The sequence below is a fragment of the Citrus clementina genome, unplaced genomic scaffold, assembly GCF_000493195.1.
Source record: "Citrus clementina cultivar Clemenules unplaced genomic scaffold, Citrus_clementina_v1.0 scaffold_3, whole genome shotgun sequence".
Classification (NCBI taxonomy): domain Eukaryota; kingdom Viridiplantae; phylum Streptophyta; class Magnoliopsida; order Sapindales; family Rutaceae; genus Citrus; species Citrus x clementina.
The window spans coordinates 2,865,348-2,885,501 of NW_006262339.1; the positions used below are offsets into that span (position 1 = coordinate 2,865,348).

At 36.0% G+C, this 20,154-nt stretch overlaps 3 protein-coding genes across 6 annotated transcripts; all 3 read left to right on the top strand.

Annotated features, from left to right (window-relative positions):
- The first annotated feature begins 9,126 nt into the window (after positions 1-9,126).
- On the top strand, positions 9,127-10,333 carry LOC18047717 (RING-H2 finger protein ATL48). The gene is made up of 2 exons (XM_006439710.2): positions 9,127-9,322; positions 9,919-10,333. The coding sequence occupies exons 1-2, from the start codon at positions 9,238-9,240 to the stop codon at positions 10,089-10,091; spliced, it is 258 nt and encodes an 85-aa protein (XP_006439773.1). The 5' UTR covers positions 9,127-9,237; the 3' UTR covers positions 10,092-10,333.
- A 2,481-nt stretch (positions 10,334-12,814) lies between these two features.
- LOC18047718 (ubiquitin-conjugating enzyme E2-23 kDa) lies at positions 12,815-16,368 on the top strand. 4 transcript variants are annotated; one of them, XM_006439711.2, is made up of 8 exons: positions 12,815-12,972; positions 13,533-13,641; positions 13,754-13,826; positions 14,023-14,102; positions 15,021-15,135; positions 15,246-15,298; positions 15,514-15,642; positions 15,932-16,368. In XM_006439711.2, exons 3-8 carry the CDS (start codon positions 13,783-13,785, stop codon positions 16,063-16,065), a joined length of 555 nt encoding a protein of 184 aa, XP_006439774.1. In that variant the 5' UTR covers positions 12,815-12,972; positions 13,533-13,641; positions 13,754-13,782; the 3' UTR covers positions 16,066-16,368. The 4 variants fall into 4 exon arrangements, with proteins under 4 accessions (XP_006439774.1, XP_006439775.1, XP_024043912.1 ...); XM_006439712.2 differs by lacking the exon at positions 13,533-13,641; XM_024188144.1 differs by lacking the exon at positions 13,533-13,641 and having other exon boundaries at positions 15,574-15,642.
- Positions 16,369-17,023: 655 nt separating this feature from the next.
- On the top strand, positions 17,024-19,119 carry LOC18047719 (probable inactive receptor kinase At2g26730). The gene is made up of 2 exons (XM_024189082.1): positions 17,024-18,218; positions 18,539-19,119. Exons 1-2 carry the CDS (start codon positions 17,024-17,026, stop codon positions 19,117-19,119), a joined length of 1,776 nt encoding a protein of 591 aa, XP_024044850.1.
- The last annotated feature ends 1,035 nt before the right edge of the window (positions 19,120-20,154 follow it).

Genomic DNA, 20,154 nt, shown 5'->3' on the forward strand with positions numbered 1-20,154 from the left:
CTTATAGATACCATTACGAGATAAAAGTGAAAGCAGCTGAAATATTGCTAGAAGCATAGAACTTGCCATGTTTGAGTGAGCGATTAATTAATTTCCGGGCAGAAAATGCATGGCATCCTTCAACAGCAAATGTCCATATCCCACGTGCTTCTTAATTACCAGTAGATTTTGGTCTGCAAATACATTAGATTTGCTGTGAATAATATAACATTGCTTTCTGAACGGGAAGTTGTCAAAAATGAAATATCACCATTTAGTATTAGCTAACCAAATTCCTCCACTCCACAAATAGACATACACACCAGAAAAGCCCCAGTATCACGAGCATGATACGGCATAAATGATAGTGATACATACCCAACAAGGCTAGCGATAAGGACTTTACAGAGAACAGCAAAGGCTAGTGACAGAAGATGTGACTTGTCCTACACATACACATACAAAGAAAGAAATTGAAAACGTGGGGTGGGTAAGTGTGAGGACCAAATAAAATTGAAGATTGATTTAAGAAGTACCTGGCCTACCTCTTAATGAAGAAAGAAAAAAGGGAGAAGGATGAGAGAGGAGATAGCATTTGCATGTACAACCAAGACACAATGATTGACTCCCTTGGACATGGCTGCATTACTCAGTGAGTTAGTCCAACATCCGCACACTCCACCGCTATCATTGCCGCAAACGGCACCAACATTGACTTTACTCCCTATTCTCTTTTGCTACTGCATCCTTTTATATATATTCCTAGATGTTGGGTTCTGCCAAGCCAACGCCATTTCTGGTTGAAACTTGAAACTGGAAACTGGAAACTGGAAACAAACATTACATAATCACCTTAAAATGTCATAATCTATATTTGGAAACACTGCTTCCCACTTTCCCAAAAGATCACGGAGTTAAAGCAGTGCCTCCAAAAATGCTTAAATCATTTGTGCTCTGAACTCAGCTCACTACGATGTTTTGGAGGTAACTGCAGCCGATGCCCCATAAAAGTTCTAAAGTTATTTAAATATTTTAAAAACATAATTTTAAGACACATAAAGTTACCAAATTTTACTTAACTGAAAATAGACATGTATTACACGACTTATTTTGCTGTGGACATTACTTTTGTAACATGACTTATGTTGGTTTGAAGAAATCTTAAAACTATCACCAACATTGAACAAGAGACAGGAAAACTCAGTGACTGCTGCATGCGATAATTTCTCAAGGTAATTATTCCAATGGATCGATTATTCTTTAGGTAAGTTATTACTTGGTCATGTAGTACACGATTGAAGATCCTGTTATACATGACTTCTTTATTTATTATTACAAAATTTGTATTGAGGGGATATTTTGGTGTTCACATAGGTCAAATTTGAATTAAAAAAAAAATACTGGAATAATCTGAGCTGAAGCCTAAAGCCCATCGGATTACATATGAAAATCCAAACTCAAACAAAACATCAATTGACTCTTTTCACCTTTAATCTTTACACTTAATGAAATAATGAATAATGATAGGTTTGTGGAGTGGGATACCATCTAATGAGGCAGATAACTTGAATTTAATAATATAAGTGAAGGAAAAAATTTTCCTTCTATACCTAAAAATGACGATTCTATCCTTACTCTCAGGCTGTCGTTACTTCAAGCATTAATCTAGTACCTGCAAAAGGTACTTTGACGCTCAAGTCACTCTTTTTTTTTTTTTTTTGATATGAAACTGTCTCTTTCATTTCTCAAACTCAGAAGACAAATACAAAAAGGGTTTTGGAATATTATCCAGCCATGAGACAAAACTATCTTGTTCTAGAGCTGCTTTAGCTAATGAATGAGCTACTCCATTACAATTCCTTGATTCATATTGAATTTTGGCCTGTTGCAGTCTCTTGATCCTTTCTTGGATTTCAGAAATGATCCAAAAGATTTCAGTCCTTGTGCTTTTTTTGTTAAGAACTAAATCAACCACCTCCTGCGAATCTGTCTCTATAATCAAAGGCATGCATCCTGCACTTTCTGCAATTTCCAATCCTAGCTTTGTAGCTTCAGCTTCAGCAAATGCCACACTACCATTGAAAGTCGATGGCTTCATGGCTGCTGCCACACACTTTCCTTCCGAGTTCCTTATGACCACTCCTAAACCCTCTTTATCTTGCTCTTCTCACACTGCAGCATCTACATTCACTTTAAAGTGCCCTGCTGGAGGTGGTTTCCACTGTTGACTGCTAATGGCTTTCTTTCCCAGATTTGATTGTAACTCAGGCTGCCTGATTTTTTTGTATGAATTCACCACAGCTTCAGCTCTTGCAACTGATATCTGGGGATCTTCCATTTTGTTCCTGAGAATATGAAGATTCCTTGAGTGCCAAACTACCCAGCATAAAGCAAATACCAGTTCCATATCAGTTTTGCGTTTCTTTTTGGCCATTTCTATCAACATGCTGGCCATATCTTCGCATCTAGCCTCCCTGATTTCACTCCCATGGTCTGTAAGGCTCCATATCTTTTGAACAACTTTGCATTTAAAAATAGTATGAGCCATCGTCTCCTCTGTTCTTTGACATCTCTGACACCAGGGGCTTTGTAACACCTTTCTTCTCCACAAATTGGTTGCTGTTGGCAGAAGGTTTTTGACCATGCTCCACATAAAAATTTTTATTTTTTCTGGTAGCTCTGCATTCCATATGATGCTCCATGAAGTTTGGTTCCTCTTTGAACTGCTTGGCTGATCAGGAAACTTTTGATTTAGGGCCACTTGATATTCACTCTTAACTGTGTATTCCCCCCTTTTGTCAAAATGCCATAGTGGTTGATCCGGGCTGGGATTCCTGGGAAGAGGAATTCTAAGAATCTGTTGTACATCCTCCTCCACAAAGCTTTGCTGAATCAGCAGCTCCTTCCATTGATTTTCCACATCTATAAGTTCAGATATTGTCGACTCCAGTGGTAGCTTTGGAGGAGAGAAAGGTTTGAAAGTCTTAGGTCTTGGGATCCAGCGACTGTGATATATCTGAGCACTCATCCCATCGCCAATTCTCCATCTCAGCCCCTCATTTATAATTTGCCTCCCCCACAGAATACTTCTCCATATGAACGATGGATTTGATCCCAAATTTGCCCTTAAGAAATCAGTACCTTTGAAGTACCTGGCCTTTAACACCTTTGCCACCATTGAGTTGGGGTTTTGTATGATTCTCCACCCCTGTTTCGCCACCAGTGCTTGATTAAAACAAGTTAAATCCCTGAACCCCAAACCACCTCTGCATTTTGCTTGACACAAACTTTCCCACTTGGCCCAATGAATGGACCTCTGGTTTTGTTTCGATCTCCACCAAAATCTTACAATGGCCCTTTGAATATCCTCACATAGCCCCACTGGTAGCTTAAAAACGCTCATGGCATAAGCGGGAATTGCCTGCGCAACAGCTTTTATCAACACCTTTTTTCCTCCTCTGGAAAACATCATTGACTGCCAATTGGATATTTTACTTAGCACTTTGAGTTTTATGCTGTTAAAAAAATTTAGCTTCTTTCTTCCCACCATAGAAGGCAACCCCAGATATTTTTCATGTTGTGAAACTACTTGTAGCTGGAACAAGTTTTTGATTGCAGCTATTTGTGCCGGTTGAGTCCTTCCGCTGAAAAACATGGAGGATTTTTCATAATTGAAAATTTGTCCTGATGCTTCAGCATAGCAATCAAAGATTTTCTTCAAGTTGGAGCAATCCTCGAAAGTGGCTCTTGTGAAGATTAGACTGTCATCTGCAAAAAGGAGGTGACTAATTGATAGCTCTTTACTGAAACTCAGCCCCTTGATCAGCTTATTTTCCTCAGCTCGAGTCATCATACTTGAAAAGACCTTTGCACACAATATAAATAAGTATGGGGATAGAGGGCAGCCTTGTCTAAGCCCTCGTTGAGGTTGAATTAGCCCTTTTGGTGCCCCATTTATCAAAACTGAAAATGAGGGAGTGGTGATACATCTCATGATTAGATTTACCCAATTTGATGAAAACCCAAGCACCTCCATTGCTTGCTTTAAAAACCTCCACTCTACCTGATCATAAGCCTTGCTAACATCTAATTTTAAGGCTACCCAGCCCTTTTTTTTACTTTTACTAAGCCTAATTTTATGCAAACACTCATACCCAATGATTATATTATCTGTAATGAGTCTGCTTGGGATGAATGCACTTTGAGTATGTGATATTACAAGATGCAACATTTCTTTTAACCTATTAGCTATAGTCTTCGCTACTATCCTGTAAATGACATTGCATAAGCTAATAGGTCTAAAGTCACCCACTCTTCTAGGCTTTTCACACTTGGGAATTAATGCAATATAAGTGTGATTTAAAGGGGCAATATTACCTCCTTCGTTGAGGATGTGCAGACATGTAGAAATGACTCCTTCGCTGACCGCATTCCAGTGTTTCTGAAAAAAAACCGCTGGTAAACCATCAAGGCCAGGAGCTTTTGTTGGGTGCATCTATTTCAAGGCTGACATAATCTCTTCCTCCGTGTACACTTGGTTCAGCTGCTCGTTCATATTCTCTGTCACTCTCTGAGGCATGTTCTTGAAAGCTTTCTCCAGCTGGCTATCCGTTGGATGTGTTGAGGTGAAGAGGTCTGCAAAATACTCACAGAAAACCCTTTCAATCCCTTATGTCTCTTCTGTCCATCTGCCATTTTTGTCAAGGATCCCTTCAATTGTATTCTTCCTCTTCCTAACTGAAGCTTTGGAATGGAAGAATTTTGTGTTTTTATCGCCCTCTTTTAGCCACACTGCTCTGGATCTTTGTCTCCAATAAATTTCTTCCTCTAACAGAATTCCATCAATCTATTTTTCGATATTCTTGATTTCTTCCCCACTCTCATATTGTTCCCCACATTCTCTCTTGCTCTGCAGCTACTGGAGCAGATTATCTAACTTCTTTTTCCTTCCTTCAAATTCAGCTTTGCTCCAAATCTTTAATTCCGCCATCGAACTTCTTGTTTTCTCCTTGAACTGCATTACAGGGTTTTCACCATCCCATCTACAACTGTCCATCCACTCTTTTTTCACAATCTCTTGACACCTCTCATATGGACTCCACATGTCTTCGTAATGGATGCGCGTAAAAAACCTTCTGTGATACTTACTTCCTTTGTTTTTTCCACTACGTCCATCATCACTAGGTTGTGATCTGATGTCCATGTTGTTAAGTGTATAGCCGCCTTTTCTTGAAACACCTTTCTCCAATTTTTACAGCTTAAGAATCTATCCAGTCTTTCCTCCACCATTTGAGACCCAAACCGCCTATTTGACCATGTGTAAGGGTATCCTTTGTAGCCTAAGTCATTTAAGCCACAAAAGTTAAGAGCTTCCATGAATTCATTTACTGCTAAAACACTCCTATTGTTCCCTGTTTTCTCACTTAGATGTAGGATTTCATTAAAATCCCCGAAACAAAGCCAGGGCAGTGAGAAGAGTCCTGCTAATCTTTGCAACAGCATCCATGTATGGTGCTTTTAATCTGTTTCAGGGTGGCCATATATACCCGTACACCTCCAATAACAACAATTTTCAGTATGAACAACAGCATTAATGTGGTGCTTGCTATATGATTTAATATCCACAATAATTTCATCATTCCAAAGCAAAGCCAAACCACCTCCTAGGCCACTTCTATCGACAGTAAAACAATTGGCAAAATTAAGTTTCTTACCTTTATCCACCATTTGCTTAGACTTCAGCTTTGTCTCAGAAAGAAACATCATCTGCGGTCTATGCAAGCGGAGAATTTTTTGAGCTTCTCGGAACGTCCGGTCATTCCCCAATCCCCGAACGTTCCAGCTGATTATCTTCATTGTTGTCGGCGGGGCTGGTAGCCAGCCTCCGCCGTTGATTCTCCCATGAACATTTCATCAGCTCCATTTCTTTCATTGCTCTGCACCTCTAGCATCAATCTGCATTTAGCCTTTGGAGATGCTGATATTACTGCTTTCATTGGGCTCTCCATCTTTTTTCTTTTTGTTTCGGGACTGTCCCAAAGGATTTCCTCACTAGACCTTTTTAATGTTTTCAGCCCATTATTGTGGCTAGTGAATTTTTTTGCGTGTCTGGCTTGCAGCTTCTATTTGCATCTCTTTTGCTTTGCTCTACTTGCTCCCGACCCACCTCCTTCTTTCGCATGTGCTTTTTGGTTATTTAATAATGGGTTTGTTTCTATTGGGGCACCTTTCTTTGGGCTAAAGATACTCAGCCTATTGTCCTCTTCCTGTTGGTGCTTTTTTAATTTTTCACCTTCCGCTTCCTTCTCAAATTGCTTTTCCTTTCCCGCCTCAATTTGACTTTCTCCCACTGCCTGATTTTCTCCTGTTGTCTCTGATTGCATTCTGCTGTTTCGATTTGACATTCTTGGGAAAGCCCCCCCTTATGATGGTTCTTGACCCGTACCCGTTTGGCCTGGCTTTTGGATTACTCCATCAATTGTCTTCGGGTTCCCCTGTTCACCTTGAACCCCCGTTGTTGTGTAATCTTTACTGGTCTGCCTTTGGTCTGTTCTACCATTTTCTTTTCTTCTGTTTTGCTTCATTTGTTCCGTTATTGTTGGGGCTTTCATCCATGGTCCATATGCCATTTCCTCCCTCCACTGGTGTTTATAGTTGGTGCATTCTCTGTATTGATGCCCCACATGCCCGCAAACGTAACAAAAATCTGGCAATCTTTCATACCTTACCGGCATTGTAATATCCTTTTTTTCGCCCCCTTCCTTTGTTGTATCATCCCCTTCTTCTTCCTCTCCCCTATCCATTTTGTCTTCATCCTCTTCCTGCTTCAGATATAGAGCTTTTATCAGTGGTTTGGTAATGTCCACCGAAATGCGAAGCCTAATATATTTGCCAAAACATGCTCCTGTAATATCTGTGGCCACCTCTTCCACCCTTCCAATGGCTTCACCCAGTTCCCGTATTGTCTCCTTGTTCATGCACATAATGGGTACATTGAGTATTTGAACCCAAAATGAAACATGAGTAAAAGTTTGTTTTGTTATCTCTCATATACCCGCTGGCTCGGTTAATACAATTAAAGCTTTATCAAAATGCCACGGACCCCCTGCAAAAATTTTCCGCTTATCAGCTTCGCTTCCAAATTAAAAAATGAAAACATTTTCCCCTAGCTCTTCGATTTTAACATCCTTCATCGTTTTCCATACAGGGAGCAGAGCAACTTTAAAACTTTTTTTTTTCACTTCTTTATTTAGCAACACTTTTCCAACCAAGCATCCCGCAAGGATCTTTTCCCCTTTTTCCTTCATTTTACTTCTTAGGGTTACTTTCCCTCTTTTGTCTCCATCCAGTGATATTGCTTTACACTTCTTTATCAGCTCTTCTGTGTCCATCTGCACCTTCAACCTATCTAACTGCTTATTCACTCCACCTCTCCAAACGAACTTAAGCTTTTTTCTTTTGACAAGTCACTGAGAATAAATAAACTGGAAGAAAGATCTAAAGCTAAGAAAGACTTAGCCTTAAGACCCCTTAAAAGCACCCAACACTTGGTGAGTGAGTTTGAAGAGTCATGGCGACCCACTCATAAGCTCTCATTCTGTTTTTCAAGGAAAAACGAGAAAGGAGAAAGTTCACTTTCAGATAAAACTTGAAACTGCTCAAGTCACTCTTTAGTTGTTCAAAAAATACAAAAAACTTCAAGAGAATATAATCTTTAATTAGTCCAGAGAATATTTGTCTTTCTATTCATGGGAAATAATTTATTTATTCCCCTTTTGGAATTTAATTATGAATCTTTTTTTTTTAAGTTTTTCAATATTTTTGTTAGTAAATAGTTTCCTATAGAAGAGATTAGATCCCCTAAATCTTATCCCAGTGGTTCTTTTTATTTCCAGTTAGCTATGATCTCTCCCACTTATTTATCAGTTGTATTACGCACATTCAAAGTCCATAAATTTATAGTGTTCTTACTAAATCTCTAGTGTCTTTACTGACACATGGCATGTACATAATCAAATTTGATGGTGCTTACAGTAAGAATATGTAATTGTTAGTTAATTGACTTTATCACTTCTCATCTAAACAAGGGGTTTGTATTGGTTTTGCATTAATTTAGAGCTTTTTAAGTATATGAGACTCATAATTAATTATATGAATCTCGAAAATTGGTCGGGTTGAGATTGAAGATATGAAATTATGAAATATTATCCATTTGCTCAGTTCTCATAAGTAACTAATCACATAAAAATTGGAGAAGATAGGTGCCACTATGGAGGTGGAATCCTTTTGTTTCTGTTGGTATTATTATTATTAGGTCATGGCTATTTTGGAGTTACTCTAAGGTATGGCATGATCATAGCCACACACGCAAAGTGATAAATAATAAAAACTATATTATAACTTTGGTTGTGTTATTATGAAAAAGTACTTTACGGTAAAGTGATTCTAACATAACCAGGCGCTTATTATTATTATACCTTCTTATCAGAGGCGGATGTAGTGTAGGACTAGTGGGGGCTCAAGCCCCCACTTGAAAAAAAAAAAAAAACTCTTTTTTATTTAAAAAAAATTTAATAAATTTTTAAATAATCCCTGTCAGATTATCAAATAGCTTCGTTATTTCAGTTTCTACAACCACATAAGAGAGAATATTTTTCAGCAATGAAATTTGTGAAGAATGAACTTCGCAATCGGATGGGAGATGAATAGATAAATAATAATTTGATTGTTTATGTAAAAAGATGTATTTAATAGTGTTGATAATAAATCTATTGCACAACGTTTTCAGAATATGAAATCGCGTAGAGAACAATTGTAAATGTTGTATAAAAAATTTTATATATTCAAATTTTAATTTTTATATTTTGTTGTTATTTAATTTAGTCTCTGATAAATTATTTTTCTATATCCATCACTACTTCTTATTTAATTTACCTTGTTCTTTTCCTTGGTGTTTTTTTTTTCAATTTATGTCAACGAGTCTACCACATCGACGATAACTAAAGGAATCGGTTAAATAGGATTTACAAACCTCTAACAAGAACGATTAATAGAAAAGCCCACAAAATGTGATCGGGGCCCAACCCATGACCCGTGACTATAAAATCCCAACCTCGCCAACTTGTCGCGCTCTCTCTTTCACAGGCCGAAGCCGAACACGTTTCTTCTTCTGCTGCCTCTTCTTCTTCAGCTCCTCGCGAAATTGAACCATTTTTTCTTCGTTTCACAGAACAACATAACCTGCGAACAATCAAATAAATGGATAAGATAGGTACTGTGGAGCCCACTCTAGAAGATTTTTCGGAGAAGAAGAAGCGTGTTCGGAACCCTCTTGTTCCCATCGGTATCTATTTTCCGTATTTTTCTTCTTTCACTTTTTTGTTATTATTTTTATTTATTTATTTTATTTCTTAGTTTCTGCATTTGGAATGGATTTTATTTGATATATCTGGGATTTGGGCATTTAGTAAATGGTTTTTTTTTTAAAAAATATATATTTGATATTCATAAAATCACCCCGATATGTTTTCTTTTCTTAGTTCTGGATTTGTCAAATAATTTGTGCCTTACTAGCTAAATTTTGTAGGTTAAAAATAGGGACTAGACTGAAGAAATTCTATTTGAAGAGAAACGGCAGGCTATTTATGTAAAAATGCAGAAATCTTCTTTGCCACTTTTAGGGATTTAATGTAATGATCAATTCGTCTTGGAGCACTCTGTTAGTTTGAGCTAAACCCCTGGGTCTAGTCTAGACTTTGTTCGATTCATAGGTGATGTTACAATTAACTTCTAATTGTAAGCATTTGAACTGCATTAAACTTGGAGATTGTTGGTGTACTTTCCCTTCCATTTATCAAGAGTCTAAGACTGTTAGATCTGCTCTTATTGAGTAGTGGTTTTTACCCATTCTAAGTTTTGTTTGACGTATGTGTACCACAGGTGCGCTCATGACAGCAGGAGTGCTCACAGCTGGCTTAATTAGTTTCAGGCAAGGCAATTCTCATCTGGGTCAGCTCTTAATGAGAGCTAGGGTGGTTGTCCAAGGTGCTACAGTGGGACTTATGGTTGGCACTGCATACTACTATGGCGATACTCCTTGGCAATCGAAGTAGAATTTGTTTCTTTTCCCATATATCCTGTATTTCCTATAGTGGCTATATCTATCAGGGAGTTCTATATCCTTATCAGTCATGTTTGATGTCATCACTGCAACTTTGAGGTAAATTTTTGCATGGTTGCAGCGAATGAGATTGTACTTGCATACGCAGATTTTTGTGTTTATGCGGAATAAGTATAAAAGAATTGAGTGCTATCTATCAATCAATATATTGACAGCGAAATTCGGTGTTCTTTATGTTTTATGCTGCAACGCATGATGTTAAATTTTGGCCATTTTGATTGAGTTGTGTTCTTCACCCTTGTATGTGGCAGGAAATAAGCTTAGAAGAAATACACCCCAAAAACTGTTTGGTTGTGGTTTTCACCTGATATGATACACTAGCTAATAGATTTTGGTAGATATATCACGATGATGGCAATCCGTATGAATTTCAATCTGAAACTGAGTATTTTTGTTGAGCTGCAAAGATGCTAGAAATAGCCAGCCCCTTGGCATCATTTTATATGTAGAGTAGATATAGATTGTAGAAAGATCTGCACAAACTCAATCCATCTGGGTAATGTTCCGCCGATGCAAGGCCAAATCAAACGGCTTAGATTGTAAGACATGCTGACCTGGTATGTTAAAGGTTTCAAATAAAAATTAGCCATAGGGTGACAACATGGAGAAAGGAGAATGGGAAAAGAGGTGACTCGGTGGCGGGCTGGCGGCAATCCGTTCAAATGAAGATTTAAAAAAGACTCGTACCCGGTGGGCCGTAGGCATGGCAGGGATTCTGATCAGCTTTTGATAACCCCCCCAATGTATGCCAAATTACCAAGCACACGATACTACCAAAAATCATTAACATACAGTTAATGATAAGATAGGTTAATATTTACATTTTATTTTACCAAGCGCAATGATACCACAGTAATTGATGACCTAATACTGTTGATAATTTAAAAATATCGTTATTTACCATATATATGTTGATTAATAATTGTATTAGTAACATTTTATAAGGCAGATCCTCCTATAAATCTTTTTTGGCATCAGATGACTCTATTTGCATTTATCATATCCCATGACTAATGCAAAATTATGGCTAATCAATGATTTAGATTACACTGAAGAACAAATTAGATTCTTTTCATAAAAGTAAATTGACTTCAACCCACTTATCACCAACAAAACCTTAAAATAAATTCCTAAATATATAAAAAATTTAGGATAAATATTTGTTGAGTCCTTATATTTTCATTTAAGTGCTCTTTTAATTTTTATATTTTAGAAAATACCCCAAAGTATCTTTGTAGTTAAATATATTATATTTTTACCCTTGTTTTTTCTTTGCTTTTACAATAATATCGTTGCAATAATATTGTTGACATTAATTAATTTATTTGTAAAAGTTTAATTAACAAATTAATCAATAAATTATGTATTGGCATATTAATCAATAAATCTTAGTATAAAAAACTAATAATTTTCGTACCCGTACAACAATCATGCTGCTATTTTATTTATAAATAAACTAATATCAATTAACTTATAATAATATTCAATATCCTTAAAACAATTTTACTGATAGCTATTTTATAAAAAAGTAAGGGTATTATTGTAAAAAAAGAAAAAGTAATAATAATAGTGCAACATATTTAACAGAAATGATGTTTTAAAATATTTTTTAAAATATAAAAATTAAATAGATACTTAAATTAAACTATAAGAAAGAAATGAACATTACACTGAAAAACAAGTTAGATTCTTTTCATACAAGTAAATTGACTTCAATCCACTTATCCCATGACTAATGTAAAATTATGGCTAATCAATGATTTAGATTACACTGAAAAACAAGTTAGATTCTTTTCATACAAGTAAATTGACTTCAATCCACTTATCACCAACAAAAACTTAAAATAAATTCCCAAATAATATAAAAAATTTAGGCTAAATATTTGTTGAGCCCTTATATTTTCATTTAAGTGCTCGCTTAATTTTTATATTGTAGAAAATACCCCAAAGTATCTTTGTAGTTAAATATATTATACTTTTATCCTTATTTTTTTCTTTGTTTTTACAATAATATCGTTGCAATAATATTGTTGACATTAATTAATTTATTTGTAAAATTTTAATTAACAAATTAATCAATAATTATTTATTAGCATATTAATCAATAAATCTTAGTATAAAAAACTAATAATTTTCGTACTCATACAACAATCTTACTACTATTTTATTTATAAATAAACTAATATCAATCAACTTATAATAATATTTAATATCCTTGAAACAATTTTACTGATAGGTATTTTATAAAAAAGTAAGGGTATTATTGTAAAAAAAGAAAAAGTAATAATAATAGTGTAACATATTTAACAGCAATGATGTTTTAAATATTTTTTAAAATATAAAAATTAAATAGACACTTAAATTAAAATATATGGAGTAAATGAACATTACTAAAAATTTATTTCTAAATTTGTTTCTCTTTTAATTGGAAACAGAGCAATCTATTCAAAATTTTAAATGTTTTTTTTTTATTTTTAAGGGAAAAAAAAGGTGTTCGTTGGATTCGATTAATAAGCACGAGCGCTAATTATTAAAAAAAAGAAAAAAGAAAACCGAAATAACTTGCATGCCACGTTGCATAAAATAAGCTCAAACAAAAGTGTCGACGTATACACTCGCTTATCTTTCTATATAACTCTTCCTCTCTCTGCCTTTGCGTTTCTTTTTTTTTTTCAATTTTCTTGTTTCCTTTTCCTTCACTCAGACATTTTTTTTTCTTTGGTTGTTTCTCGCGATTGTGCGATCAGAAACTCTTTCCTTGATTCAACTCACGAATAGGGTTATTCATTTTCTGTGAATCTGGATAAGCTTCTGTAAGAACCTAAACTCTTTTTTTTTTTTTTTGAAATGATTATAAAGTAAATTTTTATTCGAGGCCATAGATCTTGATTTAACTTTTTGTTTATATTTTTCTCTAATGAATTGAAAAATAAGGAATTAGGTACTTTTTCCTTGAGGATTTAAATCTTATTTACAAATCTAAATTCCTTGCTTTTATTTTTGTGCTCGCCGTTTCTCTCGCAATTGGACCAATGTGATTGCTGTGGTTGCGTCTTGGATCAGGCGCCATAGTCCTGTATTTGATGATATTCTGATAATATTTATTTGAATTCATAGTGCAAATTTTGTCCTTTATAGTGAAGTAAAATTGTTTGAGGGCAGTTAATTATATTTCCATTTTAAGTTACGATAATTGTTTGGTTCTATTCTTAGTCATTTGTGTTTTGCAAGTTGATTTATTTATTTATTTCTGATAACCGTGAGCTTAATTGGGTACAACTGTTTAACTTGATTGTATCTTAAATTAGATGTTACTCATATAGTTGTGTCATCAAATGTCTTGACATACTGATTTCATTTATTTTATCGACAGACTTGTCACCTGTTCCTTGTTTGAGCATTGGACAAAAGTCTGAGGTTTCTGATTCTGTGATATTTGTTTTACTGTCTCATTTTGCTTGGAGCTTGTGTATCTCTGTTTGGTAGGTGCTTATTCTTTTTATTTTATGAACTTAAACTGTATAAAGATCATTACTTCTTCATTTGCACTGCCTCTGGGATAGAGCGTTGATCTATATAATGGATATATAACAGGCTGTGATTTAAATTGCATAAAGATCAAAATGTCTTCTCCAAGCAAGAGAAGGGATATGGATGTCATGAAGCTGTAAGTTCCTCATTGTTACTATTGCCTTCGTATCAAATGCTTATTTCTCACTGTCAGTATTGATCAAATCATGTTTCTGGTGATTTTCTTTTTCTCTAATGCATTTTTTTTGTTTTTTAAACTTCTATTTTTCATGATGTGATTGGTATTTATATTTCATGGAGCTTTTGTTTCCTATTGACTTCATGCTATGCAGGATGATGAGTGATTACAATGTGGAGACAATAAATGATGGACTGAATGAATTTAATGTGGAATTCCATGGTCCAAAAGAAAGTACAGTCTCTTCTCACTTGTGCTTTTACTTTGTACGCGATACTTCTTTTCATCTGTTCTGCATATGACCCATGCATTTGTGTTTGTGTCATTGTATGTGTTGCACACACTCGCACATTTCTTCATTGTCATGGATTCTTTGGTTGAATTTAGGAACATTATCTAACACTTACCCGTAAAGGACACTGTTAGGATTGGGCCTTATTTGGTGCTGAGGTGCTTTAGCTTTTAAGCCACAGTTGCTGTGAATAAAGAGCTGTATTTATAAAATGTAAGTTGATAGTTTGTAGTGAATATGACTTTTAAATAATAATTTTGACAATATTAGTAAAGATATTATAGGTTTTTCATCAGACAAGTGTGGGATCAAATCAACTTAGCTTCCAAGCCACAACAGCAATTGTTTACCAAACACTTTCTCGGCGCAGTTTAAAAGCTATTGTTAACCAACCTCAACACCAAACAAGGCCTTAGTTCCCTTGAAGTAGTATAGTTTCTCTGATTCTGTTAACTCAGATTCTTTGCCTTTTCATGTAACTTCCATAGGGCCTAAAGTCTCTTTGTGTCTTTCAACCTCGCACTTTTGTGAAAGCTGCACTATGGAGCATGATAATCACTTGAAAATTTAGTGTTTATTTTAACTTTCAAAATCCATCCTAGCTCCCCATGGAGCAATGTAGTTGATGGCCACGACTGTGTGGTAATTCCAGGGTTTTTATAAAGATCTGAGATTTTAAATTTAGTGTCAATTACTCTTTTCTTTAATTTCAGCACCTAACTAATTTCCTGGCGGAGTTTTGAGAATGCTTTTCTTTTCCTGTGCAATCTTTTTGACATCCTTTTTTCCTCCATTGGATTCTCCGAAACATGTCCTATTTTCTTAACATTCTTTATGTTGTACAAACATGATGCTTGCAGGCCTTTATGAAGGTGGGGTTTGGAAAATTCGTGTTGAGCTTCCTGATGCTTATCCATACAAGTCTCCTTCCATTGGGTTTGTGAACAAGATATACCACCCTAATGTAGATGAAATGTGAGGAACTTTTACCTTGAAAAGCAGATTTGTCTATTTAATATTTTTAACAGAATCTTCTGTACATGAACTTGGAATTGCTATGAATGAGTTTTCTTCATTAATCACAGGTCTGGTTCTGTATGCTTGGATGTTATTAACCAGTCATGGAGCCCGATGTTTGGTAACCATTTATCTTAAACTTACTAATGTTATATTGTTTGAATTGCCCACCTTCTTATTTTATGTTTTACAATTGTTTGGTTTTTGAATTGATTCTATATACATTGTTTTTGCATTGTCATTGCCCACTCTTCTATGAAATTTAGAAAACACTTCTTGCTTTTGGATTAAGTCTAGGATTTCTCACATACATATCCATTATTCTTATTGCTGCAGATCTATTAAACATTTTTGAATCTTTTCTTCCTCAACTCCTTCTTTATCCCAATCCTTCAGACCCACTTAATGGTGATGCAGCTTCACTGATGATGAAGGACCGAAAACAGTATGACCAAAAAGTGAAAGGTGAATGTTATTAGTAGAATAGATGCTTTTTCCCTGCTCTTTTAGGATCTTTTGGTCAAACAACTTCAAGGAAAAATACCACTCTGAATGACTTCGAAAATTGAGTGATGTGGTAGTATAATATCAACGGGACTCCAAAGTCCACACAATTTAACAATGAACAACTCTCTCATAATAAGTGGAGGACCTCCGAATTGGGATTTTGGACTTCCTCAGACAGCTTGTTCAGACTTTTGGAGTTTCAGGATTTTGACACTGTTGTTTTTCTTATCTCTTATTTGTGGAACAGAGTACTGTGAGAGATATGCCAAGAAAGAGAATATTGTTAACTCCACAGCTGATGAGGAGAGTGGCGATGAGGAAATCAGTGAAGAAGAAAGCGAATCTAGTGATGATGACATTGCTGGGCATGCAGATCCTTAATAACCCTTGGGGCTTCGCCACCACTGGATTAAACTACTTGGTGAGGGCAGCAATGACCCTGATAGTGGAATATGATCAGTTGTAGCTTTGTAATACCATGACAGATAAAAGAGATCCTGTCCTGAATGTCATTTATTTAGGATACCAGGCGGATATTGAATATGAATGACAGGAAGAAGATTGATAATTAAATTTATTGAGTGGGTTATGTTCTCTTGCCTGCTGTTCTTCCTTTTCATCATTTTATTTTTATGACTTGGGCCTCTGTGAGGTCACAGATAAGTGATTGTATTATCTCTATTATTCCGAGTTTTTTTTGCATGATTTGGTTCGTCTCTTTTGTCAAGTTCTTACGCACCTTTTCCTCAACAGAAGAAAAGATAAAAAAGAATAAAACCCACCAATGAAAAGGATTTATTGGGGGGTTTAAATTTTGCTTATTTGTCTTTGTATTATTATGGGATCAATAAGAAAGCTCCACTTGTATCATGCGTTCTAATGAATTAATTTATTAATGGCAAGTAAACAGTCTTGTTGAACAAGTGAGAAGCCAATGGAGGCTCGAAAGTGGCGCCATTCAAAATTTCTTGACTCTTTCAATAAGCCGGCTTCTAAATATTATTATGTCAATTGAGGGATAATTTTTGTTAAGTCGTTTTTGGCAATCACAAATAGATATTACAAACATCTTCTTTAAGTTCAGCCAATTGGCAATTCGCAATAGCATCATTTTTTGTTACTATCGGATTATTCTACAATTGGCAACTTGCAATAGCAACATAACTCACTTCATAAAGGAGAAAGCAATGTGATAAATTAATTCTGGCAAAACTCCGGCAAGTTCATCTGAGAAATGGATCGACGGTCCATCTGGGCACTGCCAGTTTTGGTCTTTCTCCTCTTCCCAGTTGTGAAATCTGAAGTGGAAGAAGAAGTGAAGCGGGCATTAGTCCAATTCATGGAGAAGCTTTCGGTAGGAAATGCAGCAAGAGACCATAACTGGGGTTGGAACCGAAGTTCAGACCCCTGCAGTGGCAAATGGGTGGGCGTAACTTGTGATTCAAGGCAGAAATCTGTTAGAAAAATTGTGCTTGATGGGTTTAATCTCAGTGGCATTCTTGATACCACTTCTGTCTGCAAGACACAGTCACTTGTTGTCTTGAGCTTGGAAGAGAACAACATTGCTGGAACTGTGTCACAAGAAATATCAAACTGCAAACAATTAACTCACTTGTATGTCGGTAGGAACAAACTCTCTGGCAACCTTCCTGACTCTCTATCAAAGTTAAACAATTTGAAAAGGCTTGATATATCCAACAATAACTTCTCTAGTGAGCTTCCAGATTTGTCTCGAATTTCAGGGCTGTTAACCTTCTTTGCTGAAAACAATCAGCTTAGGGGAGGAATACCAGAATTTGACTTCTCCAATCTTCTGCAGTTCAATGTCTCCAACAACAACCTCAGTGGTCCAGTTCCTGGTGTCAACGGCCGTCTTGGAGCTGACAGCTTTTCGGGTAATCCTGGATTATGTGGCAAGCCACTACCAAATGCTTGTCCTCCAACTCCACCGCCAATAAAGGAATCGAAAGGATCATCAACTAATCAGGTTTTTTTATTCTCGGGCTATATTCTTCTCGGTCTGTTTATTCTGCTCTTAGTTGTATTGAAGTTAGTTAGCAAAAACAAGCAGAAAGAAGAAAAAACTGATGTTATTAAGAAAGAAGTGGCGCTGGATATTAATAGCAACAAGCGTAGTAGTATTTCAAGTGTACACAGGGCTGGTGACAATAGATCAGAGTATTCAATAACATCAGTTGATAGTGGGGCGGCCTCATCATCACTTGTAGTTCTTACAAGTTCAAAGGTGAACAAGTTGAAGTTCGAAGACTTGCTTCGCGCTCCGGCAGAATTACTTGGAAGGGGAAAACACGGAAGCCTCTACAGGGTCGTACTTGATGACGGGTTGATGTTGGCAGTGAAAAGGTTAAGAGATTGGAGCATTTCAAGTGAAGACTTCAAGAATAGGATGCAGAAGATAGACCATGTGAAACATCCAAATGTATTACCTCCACTTGCATATTACTGTTCCAAGCAAGAAAAGCTTCTGGTTTATGAATATCAACCTAATGGAAGTCTATTCAACCTTCTTCACGGTAAATTCATTAATCAACTTTACATATTTCATTTTCATTTAAATTTAGTAGTTGTTAGTAGCATTGCTACAATTACAGCAAAATAGGCTGAGAAATGATGTTAATAAGAAGATATTCACAGAATGAATTACAGTTGAAAATAATTGATAAACTTGGTTTAGTTTTTCGGCCACTTACAATGCAGCTGGTATCAGTTTAGCCCAAATCAAATAGCTCCCTCTTGGATTCATGCATCATGCCCCAGTAACACCACACAAATCAATAAGACACTAGCTGGAATCAACTACTACTAATATTGTGATGCTTCATGTTGAGTTCAGGATCCGAAAATGGTCAATCATTTGACTGGGGAAGCAGACTACGAGTTGCAGCTTGTGTCGCTAAAGCTCTTGCATTGATTCACGAGGAGCTTCGGGAAGATGGAATTGCTCATGGTAACCTGAAATCCAACAACATTTTGTTCAACAACAACATGGAACCCTGTATCAGCGAATATGGCTTAATAGTGACTGAGAATCACGATCAATCATTCCTTGCTCAAACTAGTAGCTTGAAAATCAATGATATCAGTAACCAGATGTGTAGCACCATCAAGGCTGATGTTTATGGCTTTGGTGTGATTCTACTTGAGCTCTTGACGGGAAAGCTAGTCCAGAACAATGGGTTCAATTTGGCTACATGGGTGCATTCAGTGGTTAGAGAAGAATGGACGGTTGAAGTTTTTGACGAGGTGTTGATTGCAGAAGCTGCGAGTGAAGAGAGGATGCTGAAATTGCTACAGGTAGCATTGAGGTGCATTAACCAATCTCCAAATGAAAGGCCTAGCATGAATCAAGTTGCTGTTATGATCAATAACATCAAAGAGGAAGAAGAGAGATCGATTAGCTCTGAAGCGCGATAAGCCGAAGAGCACATAATCATTTAGAACTGTAAGTCAATTCATAAGATATTGAAAGATATTCATTTTCAGACATTATAGTGTTTGTTGTTTAGCAAACATTCTTGGCATCAAAATTCTGATTCCATAACTGTAATTTATTTATATATTCAGCAATAATTTTCATTTCAATCCTAATTATCTGCGTTACTAGCAATGCATTTGTTTGCTTCTGCTGTGTCAATGAACATATATGAAAAAGTCAAGAAAAAGACAAGATTTATTAATCGCTTTGTTGGTTGGGCATCAACTAAAATCAGACAGCAGCAGAATGGTCAACGGCTATATACAATTCATGGCTTTGGTTATAAGAAGCTCTTCTTCTCTTTTTTTTTTTTTTTTTTGAGAACAATAATAATCAATGAATTTAGAGGCCATGCGTGGAAGGATAAGCGCATACGAGCGAGCTGTTTGACCCACCACCATCCAGTTTTGTCCTTCAACATCTTTGGTACATCATATCAATATCTATAATTGATCAATGGTCTTATGGCTCTTGTAAATTACTCACAGGAGAGTTATAATTAGCATGATCCACTCACGAATAGTTAATACGCAGCTTACATGCCAAGATTGATGGAAAGTTGCCGTGATTAGCAGGCAATCACATAGTGGATCATCATTGAAGGGTACTTATTTTGACTATTCTGATGATAAAGAAGTGTTACAAAACGTAGTGGAAAACCAAATGCATTTAGAGTGGTGGACCTCTTAAATCATTTCTAATCTTCCTTTTCTAATTACGCATCTAACACCTTGAGGAGAGAGTCAAGAAAAGGACTTTAAAAAGTCTTTTCAGGTTTGTTTGGTTAAAAGGGTGGCCAGGTTTTGTGTCAATTGTGGAAATGCAAAGTGGATTACGATGGACTTATGCGGGCTGGAGGTAGCAAAACATAACCCCCCCAAAAAAAAAAAAATCTCTACCGTCTCTTCGGCTTATGCTTTGCAAATACACTTGGAATCTCCATCGCCAAAACAGAAACATCTTTGGGACTTCCA

Coding starts and splice junctions, on each gene's coding strand:
- LOC18047719 (XM_024189082.1), top strand. CDS start 17,024: ATGGAGAAGCTTTCGGTAGGAAATGCAGCAAGAGACCATAACTGGGGT. Junction 18,219..18,538: donor TCTATTCAACCTTCTTCACG/GTAAATTCATTA, acceptor TGTTGAGTTCAG/GATCCGAAAATGGTCAATCA.
- LOC18047718 (XM_006439711.2), top strand. CDS start 13,783: ATGTCTTCTCCAAGCAAGAGAAGGGATATGGATGTCATGAAGCT. Junction 13,827..14,022: donor GATATGGATGTCATGAAGCT/GTAAGTTCCTCA, acceptor CATGCTATGCAG/GATGATGAGTGATTACAATG. Junction 14,103..15,020: donor ATTCCATGGTCCAAAAGAAA/GTACAGTCTCTT, acceptor TGATGCTTGCAG/GCCTTTATGAAGGTGGGGTT.
- LOC18047717 (XM_006439710.2), top strand. CDS start 9,238: ATGGATAAGATAGGTACTGTGGAGCCCACTCTAGAAGATTTTTCGGAG. Junction 9,323..9,918: donor GAACCCTCTTGTTCCCATCG/GTATCTATTTTC, acceptor TGTGTACCACAG/GTGCGCTCATGACAGCAGGA.